At 56.7% G+C, this 15109-nt stretch overlaps 1 protein-coding gene across 1 annotated transcript in view; it reads left to right on the forward strand.

Annotated features, from left to right (window-relative positions):
* The first annotated feature begins 182 nt into the window (after positions 1–182).
* Positions 183–15109, forward strand: part of CSNK2A2 (casein kinase 2 alpha 2) — a 30437-nt gene continuing 15510 nt past the window's right edge. The window contains exons 1-3 of the mRNA XM_082270328.1: positions 183–468; positions 12067–12178; positions 13157–13258. Coding sequence (XP_082126454.1) covers positions 365–468; positions 12067–12178; positions 13157–13258 — 318 coding nt within the window. The 5' untranslated portion in view covers positions 183–364. The remainder of the gene's footprint in view (positions 469–12066; positions 12179–13156; positions 13259–15109) is intronic.

Raw genomic sequence — 15109 nt, forward strand, 5'->3', positions numbered from 1 at the left:
CCTAGCCACTAGAGGCAATCAGTGATTTTTTGTGATATAGGTTGCAGTTCATCCTCCAGGCCGGCAGGGGCGCTGGGCGATGTACATTGATTTCTGTTATGTGTTATATGGGGTTGCAGTTCTTCCTCCCGGCCAGCAGTGGCGCTGTGAGATATACAGTGATTTCTTTTCCGTGTATAGGGTTTGCAGGGTTTCCTCCCGGCCGGCGGGGTCGCTGTGCGTTACCGCCTCCTCAGCGCGGCTCCCGGAAGTCGGTGTCGGTGTCGCCGGGCTGGCTGCGCTGGTTGCCGCCTCTCCCCCTCTCTTCCTGCAGCTGCTGCTGAGAGGCGGCCGGCGGGCCTTGTGCTCCGCCCCTCCAGCCGTCATGCCGGGCCCGCAGGCCGGGAGCAGAGCCCGGGTCTATGCCGATGTCAACAGCCAGAGGAGCCGAGACTATTGGGACTACGAGGCGCACCAGCCCGCCTGGGGGTGACTGACCGGGATATGTGGGGGAGGGGGGTCGGGTCTGTGATGTATAAGGGGGTGAAGGGGAGAGGGGGGTCTATGAGGGGTAATTGGGGGATGGGGGCGTGTCTAATGTTTGGGGAATTTTCTGTAACCTGGAGACGTTTGTTTTTGATCTGTTACCCATGGCAACTGCCCACCATTCCCCTCACTATTTCTGTAGAGCAGAAATCTGATTGGCCCATCCACACATCACAGACAGTTCTCCTTCCATGGATGGCAGACATGATTCGGGGGAGGGGGAGGAGTCAGTGCTTTGTATGTATAATATCCCCCCCACTTACTCCAGTATTGTCCCCCCCTTTGACAATGACACCCCCCCTCTATACCGTTCCGTCATCCCCTCACCCCAAAACTGACCTCACTCTGTGCTGTCCCCTCCCCCCCCCCCAAAGACGACTCCCCTCCTGTACTGTCCCCTGCCCCCCAAAGACGACTACCCTTCTGTACTGTCCCCTGCCTCCCCAATGACAACTCCTCCTGTACTGCCCCCCAAAGACAACTCCCCTTCTGTACTGTCCCCTGCCCCCCCAACGACGACTCCTTCTGTACTGTCCCCTGCCACCCCCAACGAAGGCTCCCCTTCTGTACTGTTCCCTGCCTCCCCAACGAAGGCTCCCCTTCTGTACTGTTCCCTGCCTCCCCAACGAGGGCTCCTTCTGTACTGTTCCCTGCCCCCCGTCGACGGCTCCCCTTCTGTACCGTCCCCTGCCCCCCGACCTCTACTCCTTCTGTACTGTCCCCTGCCCCCCCAACGACGACTCCTTCTGTACTGTCCCCTGCCCCCCCAACGACGACTCCTCCTGTACTGTCCCCTGCCCCCCCAACGACGACTCCTCCTGTACTGTCCCCTGCCCCCCCAACGACGACGACTCCTGTACTGTCCCCTGCCCCCCAAAGACAACTCCCCTTCTGTACTGTCCCCTGCCTCCCCAACGACTCCTTCTGTACTGTCCCCTGCCCCCCAAAGATGACTCCCCTTCTGTACACCCCCCTGCCACCCCCAACAAAGGCTCCCCTTCTGTACTGTCCCCTGCCCCCCGACGATGACTACTCCTTCTGTACTGTCCCCTGCCCCCCGACTACTCCTTCTGTACTGTCCCCTGCCCCTCCGACTACTCCTTCTGTACTGTCCCCTGCCCCCCCCCGATGACTACTCCTTCTGCACTGCCCCCTGTCGACTGCTCCTTACTGTACTGCCCCCTGTCGACTGCTCCTTACTGTACTGCCCCCTGTCGACTGCTCCTTACTGTACTGCCCCCTGTCGACTGCTCCTTACTGTACTGCCCCCTGTCGACTGCTCCTACTGTACTGCCCCCCGACAACTTCTCCTTCCTCTGTACTGCCCCCTGTCGACTACTCCTTCTGTACTGCCCCCCCCCCCGACAACTACTCCTTCTGTACTGTCCCCTGCCCCCCCCCCCCAACGATGACTCCTCTTCTGTACTGTCCCCTGCCCCCCCCCAACGATGACTCCTCTTCTGTACTGTCCCCTGCCCCCCCCGCAACGATGACTCCTCTTCTGTACTGTCCCCTGCCCCCCCCCAACGACGACGACTCTTCTGTACTGTCCCCTGCCCCCCCCCCAACGACGACGACTCTTCTGTGCTGTCCCCTGCCCCCCCCCCCCCCCAACGACGACGACTCTTCTGTACTGTCCCCTGCCCCCCCCCAATGACGACTCCTTCTGTACTGGCCCCCCAATGACGACTCCCCTTCTGTACTGTCCCCTGCCCCCCCCCGACGACAACTCCCCTTCTGTACTGTCCCCTGCCCCAACGACGACTCCCCTTCTGTACTGTCCCCTGCCCTCCCAACGACTCCCCTTCTGTACTGTCCCCTGCCACCCCCAATGAAGGCTCCCCTTCTGTACTGTCCCCTGCCCTCCCACGACGACTCCCCTTCTGTACTGTCCCCTGCCCCCCGACGATGACTACTCCTTCTGTACTGTCCCCTGCCCCCCCCCCGATGACTACGCCTTCTTCTGTACTGCCCCCTGTCGACTGCTCCTACTGTACTGCCCCCTGTCGACTGCTCCTACTGTACTGCCCCCTGTCGACTGCTCCTACTGTACTGCCCCCCGACAACTTCTCCTTCCTCTGTACTGCCCCTGTCAACTACTCCTTCTGTACTAACCCCCCCCCCCCCCCCCGACGACTACTCCTTCTGTACTGTCCCCTGCCCCCCCCAACGATGACTCCTCTTCTGTACTGTCCCCTGCCCCCCCCCCCCAACGATGACTCCTCTTCTGTAATGTCCCCTGCCCCCCCCCCGACGACGACTCTTCTGTACTGTCCCCTGCCCCCCCCAACGACGACGACTCTTCTGTACTGTCCCCTGCCCCCCCCCAACGACGACGACTCTTCTGTACTGTCCCCTGCCCCCCCCAATGACGACTCCTTCTGTACTGGCCCCCCAATGACGACTCCCCTTCTGTACTGTCCCCTGCCCCCCCCCGACGACAACTCCCCTTCTGTACTGTCCCCTGCCCCCCCAACGACGACTCCCCTTCTGTACTGTCCCCTGCCCTCCCAACGACTCCCCTTCTGTACTGTCCCCTGCCACCCCCAATGAAGGCTCCCCTTCTGTACTGTCCCCTGCCCTACCACGACGACTCCCCTTCTGTACTGTCCCCTGCCCCCCGACGATGACTATTCCTTCTGTACTGTCCCCTGCCCCTCCGACGACTACTCCTTCTGTACTGTCCCCTGCCCCCCCCCCGATGACTACGCCTTCTTCTGTACTGCCCCCTGTCGACTGCTCCTACTGTACTGCCCCCTGTCGACTGCTCCTACTGTACTGCCCCCTGTCGACTGCTCCTTCCTCTGTACTGCCCCTGTCAACTACTCCTTCTGTACTAACCCCCCCCCCCCGACGACTACTCCTTCTGTACTGTCCCCTGCCACCCCCAACAAAGGCTCCCCTTCTGTACTGTCCCCTGCCCTCCAACGACAACTACTCCTTCTGTACTGTCCCCCGATGACGACTCCCCTTCTGTACTGTCCCCTGCCCCCCGACAATGATTCCTTCTTCTGTACTGTCCCCCGCCCCCCGACGACGACTACTCCTTCTGTACTCTCCCCTGCCCCCCCCCCCGACGACTAACCTTCTGTACTGTCCCCTGCCCCCCCGACGACTACACCGTCTGTACTGTCCCCTGCACCCCCCCACCCCGACGACGACTACTCCTTCTGTACTGTCCCCTGCCCCCCCGACTACGACTACTCCTTCTGTACTGTCCCCTGCCCCCCCAACGACGACTACTCCTTCTGTACTGTCCCCTGCCCCCCCCCCCCCGACGACTACTTCTGTACTATCCCCTGCCCCCCGACGACTACTCCTTCTATACTGTCTACTGCCCCCCGACGACTACTCCTTCTGTACTGTCCCCTGCCCCTCCGACGACTACTCCTTCTGTACTGTCCCCTGCCCTCCGACGACTACTCCTTCTTCTGTACTGTCCCCTGCCCTCCGACGACTACTCCTTCTTCTGTAATTTCCCCTGCCCTCCGACGACTACTCCTTCTGTACTGCCCCCCTGTCGACTACTCCTTCTGTACTGCCCCCCTGTCGACTACTCCTTCTGTACTGCCCCCCTGTCGACTACTCCTTCTGTACTGCCCCCCTGTCGACTACTCCTTCTGTACTGCCCCCCTGTCGACTACTCCTTCTGTACTGCCCCCCTGTCGACTACTCCTTCTGTACTGCCCCCCCGACGACTACTCCTTCTGTACTGTCCCCCGACAACTCTGCCTCCCTGACGACTACTCCTTCCTCTGTACTGCCCCCTGTCAACTTCTCCTTCTGTACTGTCCCCTGCCCCCCCCCGACAATGACTCCCCTTCTGTACTGTCCCCTGCCCCCTGATGACGACTACTCTTTCTGTACTGTCCCCTGCCCCCCGACGACTACTCTTTCTGTACTGTCCCCTGACTACTCCTTCTGTACTGTTCCCTGCCCCCCCCTCCGACTACTCCTTCTGTACTGTTCCCTGCCCCCCCCTCCGACTACTTCTTCTGCACTGTTCCTTGCCCCTCCGACTACTTCTGTACTGTCCCCTGCCCTCCGACAACTACTTCTGTACTGTCCCCTGCCCTCCAACTACTTCTGTACTGTCCCCTGCCCCCCGACGACTACTCCTTCCTCTGTACTGCCCCCCGACGACTACTCCTTCCTCTGTACTGCCCCCCGACGACTACTCCTTCCTCTGTACTGCCCCCCGACGACTACTCCTTCTGTACTGTCGACGGCTCCCCTTCTGTACTGTCCGCTGCCCCCCCGACGATGATTCCTTCTTCTGTACTGTCCCCCGATGACGACTCCCCTTCTGTACTGTCCCCTGCCCCCCGACAATGATTCCTTCTTCTGTACTGTCCCCTGCCCCCCGACAATGATTCCTTCTTCTGTACTGTCCTCTGCCCCCCCCCCCGACGATGACTCTTTCTACTGTACTGCTCCCTGCCCCCCGACGATGACTACTCCTTCTGTACTGTCCTCTGCCCCCCGACGACAACTACTCCTTCTGTACTGTCCCCTGCCCCCCCCCCCCCGACGACTAACCTTCTGTACTGTCCCCTGCCCCCCCGACGACTACACCGTCTGTACTGTCCCCTGCCCCCCCCCCCGACGACGACTACTCCTTCTGTACTGTCCCCTGCCCCCCCGACGACGACTACTCCTTCTGTACTGTCCCCTGCCCCTCCGACAAACTACTCCTTCTTCTGTAATTTCCCCTGCCCTCCGACGACTACTCCTTCTGTACTGCCCCCCTGTCGACTACTCCTTCTGTACTGCCCCCCTGTCGACTACTCCTTCTGTACTGCCCCCCTGTCGACTACTCCTTCTGTACTGCCCCCCTGTCGACTACTCCTTCTGTACTGCCCCCCTGTCGACTACTCCTTCTGTACTGCCCCCCTGTCGACTACTCCTTCTGTACTGCCCCCCTGTCGACTACTCCTTCTGTACTGCCCCCCTGTCGACTACTCCTTCTGTACTGCCCCCCTGTCGACTACTCCTTCTGTACTGCCCCCCTGTCGACTACTCCTTCTGTACTGCCCCCCTGTCGACTACTCCTTCTGTACTGCCCCCCTGTCGACTACTCCTTCTGTACTGCCCCCCTGTCGACTACTCCTTCTGTACTGCCCCCCTGTCGACTACTCCTTCTGTACTGCCCCCCTGTCGACTACTCCTTCTGTACTGCCCCCCTGTCGACTACTCCTTCTGTACTGCCCCCCTGTCGACTACTCCTTCTGTACTGCCCCCCTGTCGACTACTCCTTCTGTACTGCCCCCCTGTCGACTACTCCTTCTGTACTGCCCCCCTGTCGACTACTCCTTCTGTACTGCCCCCCTGTCGACTACTCCTTCTGTACTGCCCCCCTGTCGACTACTCCTTCTGTACTGCCCCCCTGTCGACTACTCCTTCTGTACTGCCCCCCTGTCGACTACTCCTTCTGTACTGCCCCCCTGTCGACTACTCCTTCTGTACTGCCCCCCTGTCGACTACTCCTTCTGTACTGCCCCCCTGTCGATTACTCCTTCTGTACTGCCCCCCTGTCGACTACTCCTTCTGTACTGCCCCCCTGTCGACTACTCCTTCCGTACTGCCCCCCTGTCGACTACTCCTTCCGTACTGCCCCCCTGTCGACTACTCCTTCCGTACTGCCCCCCTGTCGACTACTCCTTCCGTACTGCCCCCCTGTCGACTACTCCTTCCGTACTGCCCCCCTGTCGACTACTCCTTCCGTACTGCCCCCCTGTCGACTACTCCTTCCGTACTGCCCCCCTGTCGACTACTCCTTCCGTACTGCCCCCCTGTCGACTACTCCTTCCGTACTGCCCCCCTGTCGACTACTCCTTCCGTACTGCCCCCCTGTCGACTACTCCTTCCGTACTGCCCCCCTGTCGACTACTCCTTCCGTACTGCCCCCCTGTCGACTACTCCTTCCGTACTGCCCCCCTGTCGACTACTCCTTCCGTACTGCCCCCCTGTCGACTACTCCTTCCGTACTGCCCCCCTGTCGACTACTCCTTCCGTACTGCCCCCCTGTCGACTACTCCTTCCGTACTGCCCCCCTGTCGACTACTCCTTCTGTACTGCCCCCCTGTCGACTACTCCTTCTGTACTGCCCCCCTGTCGACTACTCCTTCTGTACTGCCCCCCTGTCGACTACTCCTTCTGTACTGCCCCCCTGTCGACTACTCCTTCTGTACTGCCCCCCTGTCGACTACTCCTTCTGTACTGCCCCCCTGTCGACTACTCCTTCTGTACTGCCCCCCTGTCGACTACTCCTTCTGTACTGCCCCCCTGTCGACTACTCCTTCTGTACTGCCCCCCTGTCGACTACTCCTTCTGTACTGCCCCCCTGTCGACTGCCCCCCTGTCGACTACTCCTTCTGTACTGCCCCCCTGTCGACTACTCCTTCTGTACTGCCCCCCTGTCGACTACTCCTTCTGTACTGCCCCCCTGTCGACTACTCCTTCTGTACTGCCCCCCTGTCGACTACTCCTTCTGTACTGCCCCCCTGTCGACTACTCCTTCTGTACTGCCCCCCTGTCGACTACTCCTTCTGTACTGCCCCCCTGTCGACTACTCCTTCTGTACTGCCCCCCTGTCGACTACTCCTTCTGTACTGCCCCCCTGTCGACTACTCCTTCTGTACTGCCCCCCTGTCGACTACTCCTTCTGTACTGCCCCCCTGTCGACTACTCCTTCTGTACTGCCCCCCTGTCGACTACTCCTTCTGTACTGCCCCCCTGTCGACTACTCCTTCCGTACTGCCCCCCTGTCGACTACTCCTTCCGTACTGCCCCCCTGTCGACTACTCCTTCCGTACTGCCCCCCTGTCGACTACTCCTTCCGTACTGCCCCCCTGTCGACTACTCCTTCCGTACTGCCCCCCTGTCGACTACTCCTTCCGTACTGCCCCCCTGTCGACTACTCCTTCCGTACTGCCCCCCTGTCGACTACTCCTTCCGTACTGCCCCCCTGTCGACTACTCCTTCCGTACTGCCCCCCTGTCGACTACTCCTTCCGTACTGCCCCCCTGTCGACTACTCCTTCCGTACTGCCCCCCTGTCGACTACTCCTTCCGTACTGCCCCCCTGTCGACTACTCCTTCCGTACTGCCCCCCTGTCGACTACTCCTTCCGTACTGCCCCCCTGTCGACTACTCCTTCCGTACTGCCCCCCTGTCGACTACTCCTTCCGTACTGCCCCCCTGTCGACTACTCCTTCCGTACTGCCCCCCTGTCGACTACTCCTTCCGTACTGCCCCCCTGTCGACTACTCCTTCCGTACTGCCCCCCTGTCGACTACTCCTTCCGTACTGCCCCCCTGTCGACTACTCCTTCCGTACTGCCCCCCTGTCGACTACTCCTTCCGTACTGCCCCCCTGTCGACTACTCCTTCCGTACTGCCCCCCTGTCGACTACTCCTTCCGTACTGCCCCCCTGTCGACTACTCCTTCCGTACTGCCCCCCTGTCGACTACTCCTTCCGTACTGCCCCCCTGTCGACTACTCCTTCCGTACTGCCCCCCTGTCGACTACTCCTTCCGTACTGCCCCCCTGTCGACTACTCCTTCCGTACTGCCCCCCTGTCGACTACTCCTTCCGTACTGCCCCCCTGTCGACTACTCCTTCCGTACTGCCCCCCTGTCGACTACTCCTTCTGTACTGCCCCCCTGTCGACTACTCCTTCTGTACTGCCCCCCTGTCGACTACTCCTTCTGTACTGCCCCCCTGTCGACTACTCCTTCCGTACTGCCCCCCGACGACTACTCCTTCCGTACTGCCCCCCTGTCGACTACTCCTTCCGTACTGCCCCCCTGTCGACTACTCCTTCCGTACTGCCCCCCTGTCGACTACTCCTTCCGTACTGCCCCCCTGTCGACTACTCCTTCCGTACTGCCCCCCTGTCGACTACTCCTTCCGTACTGCCCCCCTGTCGACTACTCCTTCCGTACTGCCCCCCTGTCGACTACTCCTTCCGTACTGCCCCCCTGTCGACTACTCCTTCCGTACTGCCCCCCTGTCGACTACTCCTTCCGTACTGCCCCCCTGTCGACTACTCCTTCCGTACTGCCCCCCTGTCGACTACTCCTTCCGTACTGCCCCCCTGTCGACTACTCCTTCCGTACTGCCCCCCTGTCGACTACTCCTTCCGTACTGCCCCCCTGTCGACTACTCCTTCCGTACTGCCCCCCTGTCGACTACTCCTTCCGTACTGCCCCCCTGTCGACTACTCCTTCCGTACTGCCCCCCTGTCGACTACTCCTTCCGTACTGCCCCCCTGTCGACTACTCCTTCCGTACTGCCCCCCTGTCGACTACTCCTTCCGTACTGCCCCCCTGTCGACTACTCCTTCCGTACTGCCCCCCTGTCGACTACTCCTTCCGTACTGCCCCCCTGTCGACTACTCCTTCCGTACTGCCCCCCTGTCGACTACTCCTTCCGTACTGCCCCCCTGTCGACTACTCCTTCCGTACTGCCCCCCTGTCGACTACTCCTTCCGTACTGCCCCCCTGTCGACTACTCCTTCCGTACTGCCCCCCTGTCGACTACTCCTTCCGTACTGCCCCCCTGTCGACTACTCCTTCCGTACTGCCCCCCTGTCGACTACTCCTTCTGTACTGCCCCCCTGTCGACTACTCCTTCTGTACTGCCCCCCTGTCGACTACTCCTTCTGTACTGCCCCCCTGTCGACTACTCCTTCTGTACTGCCCCCCGACGACTACTCCTTCCTCTGTACTGCCCCCCCGACGACTACTCCTTCCTCTGTACTGCCCCCCCCGACGACTACTCCTTCCTCTGTACTGCCCCCTGTCGACTACTCCTTCTGTACTGTCGACGGCTCCCCTTCTGTACTGTCCGATGCTCCCCCCCAATGACAACTCCCCTTCTGTGCTGTCCCTTGCCCCCCCGACGATGACTACTCCTTCTGTACTGTCCCCTGCACCCCCGATGATGACTACTCCTTCTGTACTGTCCCCTGCGCCCCAGACGATGACTACTCCTTCTTTTCTGTCCCCTGCCCCCCCGACGACTACTCCTGTACTGTCCCTTGCCCCCCCCCCTACGACTCCTCCTTCTGTACTGCCCCCCCCGACGACTCCTCCTTCTGTACTGCCCCCCCCCCAGGACTACTCCTCCTTCTGTACTGCCCCCCCCCCCACGACTACTCCTCCTTCTTTACTGCCCCCCCCCACGACTACTCCTCCTTCTTTACTACCCCCCCGATGACTACTGCTCCTTCTGTACTGCCCCCTGTCGACTGCTCCTTCTGTACTGCCCCCTGCCCCCCCCCCCCCCCGCTACTCCTCCTTCTGTACTGTCCCCTGCCCCTCCGACGACTACTCCTTCCTCTGTACTGCCCCCTGTCGACTACTGCTTCTGTACCGCCCCCCGACGACGACTCCCCTTCTGTACTGTCCTCTGCCCCCGACGACGACTCCCCTTCTCTACTGTCCCCTGCCAACGACTCCCCTTCTGTACTGTCCCCTGCCCCCTGACGATGACTCCTCTTCTGTACTGTCCCCTGTCGACAACGCCTCTTCTGTACTGTCCCCTGCCCTCCTGACGACTCCCCTTCTGTACTGTCCCCTGCCCCCCTGATGACTCTGCTTCTGTACTGTCCCCTGCTTCCCTGACGATGACTCCCCTTCTCCCCTGACTGTCCTCAACAGTGGTCCCCCCTTTTTACTGTCCCCTGCCCCCCAACAATCACTTCCCCCCCCCCCCCCTTTGTACTGTCCCCTGCCTCCCAACAATGGCTCCCCCCGCTGTACTGTCCCCTGGCCCCAACGGTGGCTCCCCCCGCTGTACTGTCCCCTGGCCCCAACGGTTGCTCCCCCCGCTGTACTGTCCCCTGGCCCCAACGGTGGCTCCCCCCGCTGTACTGTCCCCTGGCCCCCAACAATGGCCCCTCTCTTTATTATCCACTGGCCCTCAACAATGGCTCCCCCTCTTTATTATCCACTGGCCCTCAACAATGGCCCCAACTCCCCCTCTGTACTGTCCCCAACAATGGCTCCCCTTCTGTACTGTCCCTCACTCCATAACAGTGGCTCCCTGTATTTTCCCTTTTGGTGCTCTCAGCACCGACTCTGCTCTCTGTATTGTCCCTTCTAGTACTCTCAGTACTGATCCCAGTCTCTGTATTGTCCCCTCTGGTACACTCAGCATTGACCCAGCTCTCTGTATTTTGCCCTCTAGTATCTCAGCACTGACCCCCACTCTCTGTAATGTCCCTTTCCGGTACGCTCAGCACTGACCCCTGCTCTCTGTATTGTCCCTTCTAGTACGCTCAGCACTGACCCTGCTCTCTGTATTGTCCCTTCTAGTACTCTCAGGTCTGACACCGCTCTCTGAATTTTTTCTTCTAGAACTCTCAGCACTGATCCTGCTCTCTGTATTGTCCCCTCTAGTACTCTGTTCTGTCTCTGCTCTTGGTATTGTCTATTCTGGTGCTCTCAACACTGACCCCGCTCTCTGTATTGTCCTCCTTTGATACTCTCAGCAAAAACGGACCCACTCTCTGTATTGTCCCCTCCGGTACTCTCAGCAAGCACTGACCCCGCTCTCTGTATTGTCCCCTCCGGTACTCTCAGCAAGCACTGACCCAGCTCTCTGTATTGTCCCCTCCGGTACTCTCAGCAAGCACTGACCCAGCTCTCTGTATTGTCCCCTCCGGTACTCTCAGCAAGCACTGACCCCGCTCTCTGTATTGTCCCCTCCGGTACTCTCAGCAAGCACTGACCTGCTCTCTGTATTGTCCCCTCTGGTACTCTCAGTACTGTCTCTGCTCTCGGTATTGTCTGTTCTGGTGCTCTCAACACTGACCCTGCTCTCTGTATTGTCCCCTCTAGTACTCTCAGCACTGACCCCACTTTTTATTGTTCCCTCTAGTACTGTTAGCACTGATCCCGCTCTCTGTATTGTCCCCGCTGGTACTCTCAGCAAGCACTGACCCACTCTCTGTATTGTCCCCTCTGCTACTCTCAGCACTGACCCCCCTCTCTGTTTTGTCCCTTCTAGTACTCAGCACTGAACCTGCTCTCTGTATTGTCCCCTCTGGTACTCTCAGTACTGACCCTGCTCTCTGTATTGTCCCCTTTGGTACTGTCTCTGCTCTCAGTATTGTCTATTCTGGTGCTCTCAACACTGACACCGCTCTCTGTATTGTACCTTCTAGTACTTTCAGCACTGACCCCCCCCCCCGTTTTGTCCTAGTACTCAGCACTGACCCTGCTCTCTGTATTGTCTCCTCTGGTATTCTCAGTACTGTCTCTGCTCTTGGTATTGTCTATTCTGGTGCTCTCAACACTGACCCTGCTCTCTGTATTGTCCCCTCTAGTACTCTCCGCACTGACCCCGCTTTTTATTGTTTACTCTAGTACTTTTAGCACTGACCCCGCTCTGTATTGTCCCTTCTGGTGCTCTCAGCAAGCACTGACAATGCTCTCTGTATTGTCCCCTCTGGTACTCTCAGCACTGACACCGACCTCTGTATTGTCCCCTCTGGTACTCTCAGCACTGACACCGACCTCTGTATTGTTCACAGGAATCAGGAAGATTATCAGCTGGTGAGGAAGTTGGGCCGTGGAAAGTACAGCGAGGTGTTTGAGGCGATAAACATCACCAACAATGAGCGTGTGGTGGTGAAGATACTGAAGGTTGGTGAATGACCCCAGTGTGTGGAAGGGGAGTGGCCTGTTGTTGTCACCTCCCACACTTTCATCATCCATCTGCTTACTGCTTGATATTCACCTCTTACTGACTGATCCCCTCTCCTATAATACTACATTGCACAAGGAACCCCCCCCCCCCCACCTCCTTTAGAACCCGGAGACAGGCGGGCGGGACGGAAGGCTGACAGGAGATCTGTAGTGTACTGCAGGAAGTGAAGGGGCTTATAGGTATTTGATGTATCCTAATCTAATTAAGGGATTAAAAACCAAAGTGCACCAAAACCACCAATTTTGGATCTATACAGATTTGGTGTAAGTCCTCTGACATGCTGCTGGTGACAGCGGAAGAATTAAAGCTAAAGCTTATTCTGCTTATATTTTGCCTCCCCCCCCCCCCATCATCCTGACAGTGACATTATTAAAAAAAAATCCGTTTTCATTACATACCTTATTTTAGACCCCTGGTGATAGCGTCAAATTCTGTTGTGTTTTTTTTTTTTTCTTAAAACACCACAGCATCCTGCACTCTAGAGCCTGCAGTCTTGTGGTAGGACTTCGTGGGACTGGGCTAAGATTGTCGCCCAATGCAGTCCTATCGCACCTTGTGTGATTGGACCCCTAAACTGTACACATTCTATGAGCTGAATGAAGGTAATCTGGGAATTAATATTTACCCTTAAACTGCCTCCAGATACGCTCATGATCCTTAGGCATGGTTGGCTACCAAAGGGTGTGGGCTTTCAATAACAATTCAAAGAGCTATTATCCTACAACAGTTTGCTGATACCACAGGAACAGGTCCCTGTCTATCTCATCCACTTAATGAGGGGACACAGTTCACAATTCATCTTGGACTAGTATGAAGTTATGGGGGACCCCGTTCCAGCAGACCCCTGCATGTGATTATATCCATGACCTGCCGTGTCACATGACCTGTGCGTGTAACCGGAATATCTTTTGCAGCCGGTGAAGAAGAAGAAAATAAAGCGAGAAGTGAAAATTTTGGAGAATTTGAGAGGAGGAACCAACATCATCCGACTGCTGGACACCATAAAGGACCCTGTGGTGAGTAGGAAGGGAAATTAGGGGGTGGGGGGTGCGTGGCTTGAGTTATAAGTCCCTTATAGTGCTTTATATTCCAAAACATCAGCATTACAGTTAAATTGGAACTTTGGAGCTAAAGGCTAAAAATAAAAAATTGTGAACAGGCTTGCCCTTTATTGCAGAAGAGACGTGCTATGTATGGTGCTATGTAGACCTATGTTTCCTGCAATAAAAATAACGTACTTGCCTATTTGCAGTCCTCTTTAGAATTTACACTGAACAGTGCATGTGCAACTCAGTTCACTTTTTGTCACAGGACCTGTAGGCCAGGGTGACTGCACAATACCTGTGTGCCAGGATGAGCATGTGCAGTAATGATGTCATTGCACACCAGCCAATAAAGACAGCTGAAGACTACCAGCTTAGAAAAAGCTGGGTAGAGGATGTTGTCAAGGGATTTTATGGCTATTGGAGCATAGGTGAGTATTCTTCCCTTTAGTTCCACTTTAACCACTTGACTCCCGGAAGAATTTACCCCCCTTCGTGACCAGGCCATTTATTGGGATACAACACTGCGTTACCTTAACTGACAATTCTGCGGTCATGTGACGCTGTTCCCAAATAAAATGTATGGCCTTCCCTCCTGTCAGATCGGTGATTTGCCTTGTGCCTCTCTGCTGAATGATCGACGGTTAATGAGTCTGCGGTACCCGTGGCTGAGCTCCTGCTGTATACGACCACAGCGGAAGTGAGCCGGTAGCGTCGTGCATGCGCACCCTCTACCGGGAGGGGGCTGGATCACATGTATGTGTGTATACATATGTGACCTGGCAAAGAGATGCCGCCTTGTAGCAGTAAAACTGCTAAGGGGTGAACCCTAATGGTTAATGACAGCTTAGTCATTACATTAGCACCTCTCCCATGTAGACACTCCCATTAGTAAGTAGCAGTTATGTCGTCACCAAAGCACGCATTTCTCCTCAGTCTAATCAGAGCTGCAGCAGTAGGAAGATGTCTGCTGTCTGTTTGGGATGAAGAGGAATTCCACCTTTGTGGACTGTGTTCACTTACCTGAACTAGTGCTAATGATTTGTATCATCCTCAATGATCTATAATACACATCCATTACAGTTAATGGCAGTTATGCTGTCACCATAGCATGCATTTCCCCTCACAGTCCAATCAGAGCAACATTAGTAGGAAGATGTCCGCTGTCTGTTTGGGATGAAGAGGAATTCCACCTTTGTGGACTGTGTTCACTTACCTGAACTAGTCCTAACGATTTGTACCATCCTCAATGATCCATATACATAGTATATACACGCCCATTACAGTTAATGGCAGTTATGCTGTCACTATAGCATGCATTTCCCCTCACAGTCCAATCAGAGCCACATTAGTAGGAAGATGTCTGCTGTCTGTTTGGGATGAGGAGGAATTCCACCTTTTGTTGATGGTGATCACTTACCTGAACAAGTCCTAATGATTTGTACCATCCTCAACGATCTATATACATAGTATTGTGTCAGTCCAGTGTGCCCATAGGCTATGGTGTAATTGTAAATTCATTGGGAAGAATTTATCAAAACTGAAGCTGTATGGCAGCCAATCAGCTTATATCTTTCATTTTCAAAGCTTAACCATACAAGTTGAAGATAGAAGTTGGTTGGAGGTTTGCACAGTTGCTCCAGTTTTTATAAATCAAAGTGTATGGGGCCACATCGTAACCTTGCAGCTTATTGGTTCTGCCTTTTTAAAACTAAAAGATGGTGAGAAGGCAACGTTGCCTCCTCACCGCCAGTCCACTGCAGATTGCTTTTCAGAGGGAGCGGTGGCAGGGGATTCCGCACATCAGAACAAGCCCTTATACAC

This window comes from Pelophylax lessonae (assembly GCF_965119305.1).
Source record: "Pelophylax lessonae genome assembly, chromosome: 10".
Classification (NCBI taxonomy): Eukaryota; Metazoa; Chordata; class Amphibia; order Anura; family Ranidae; genus Pelophylax; species Pelophylax lessonae.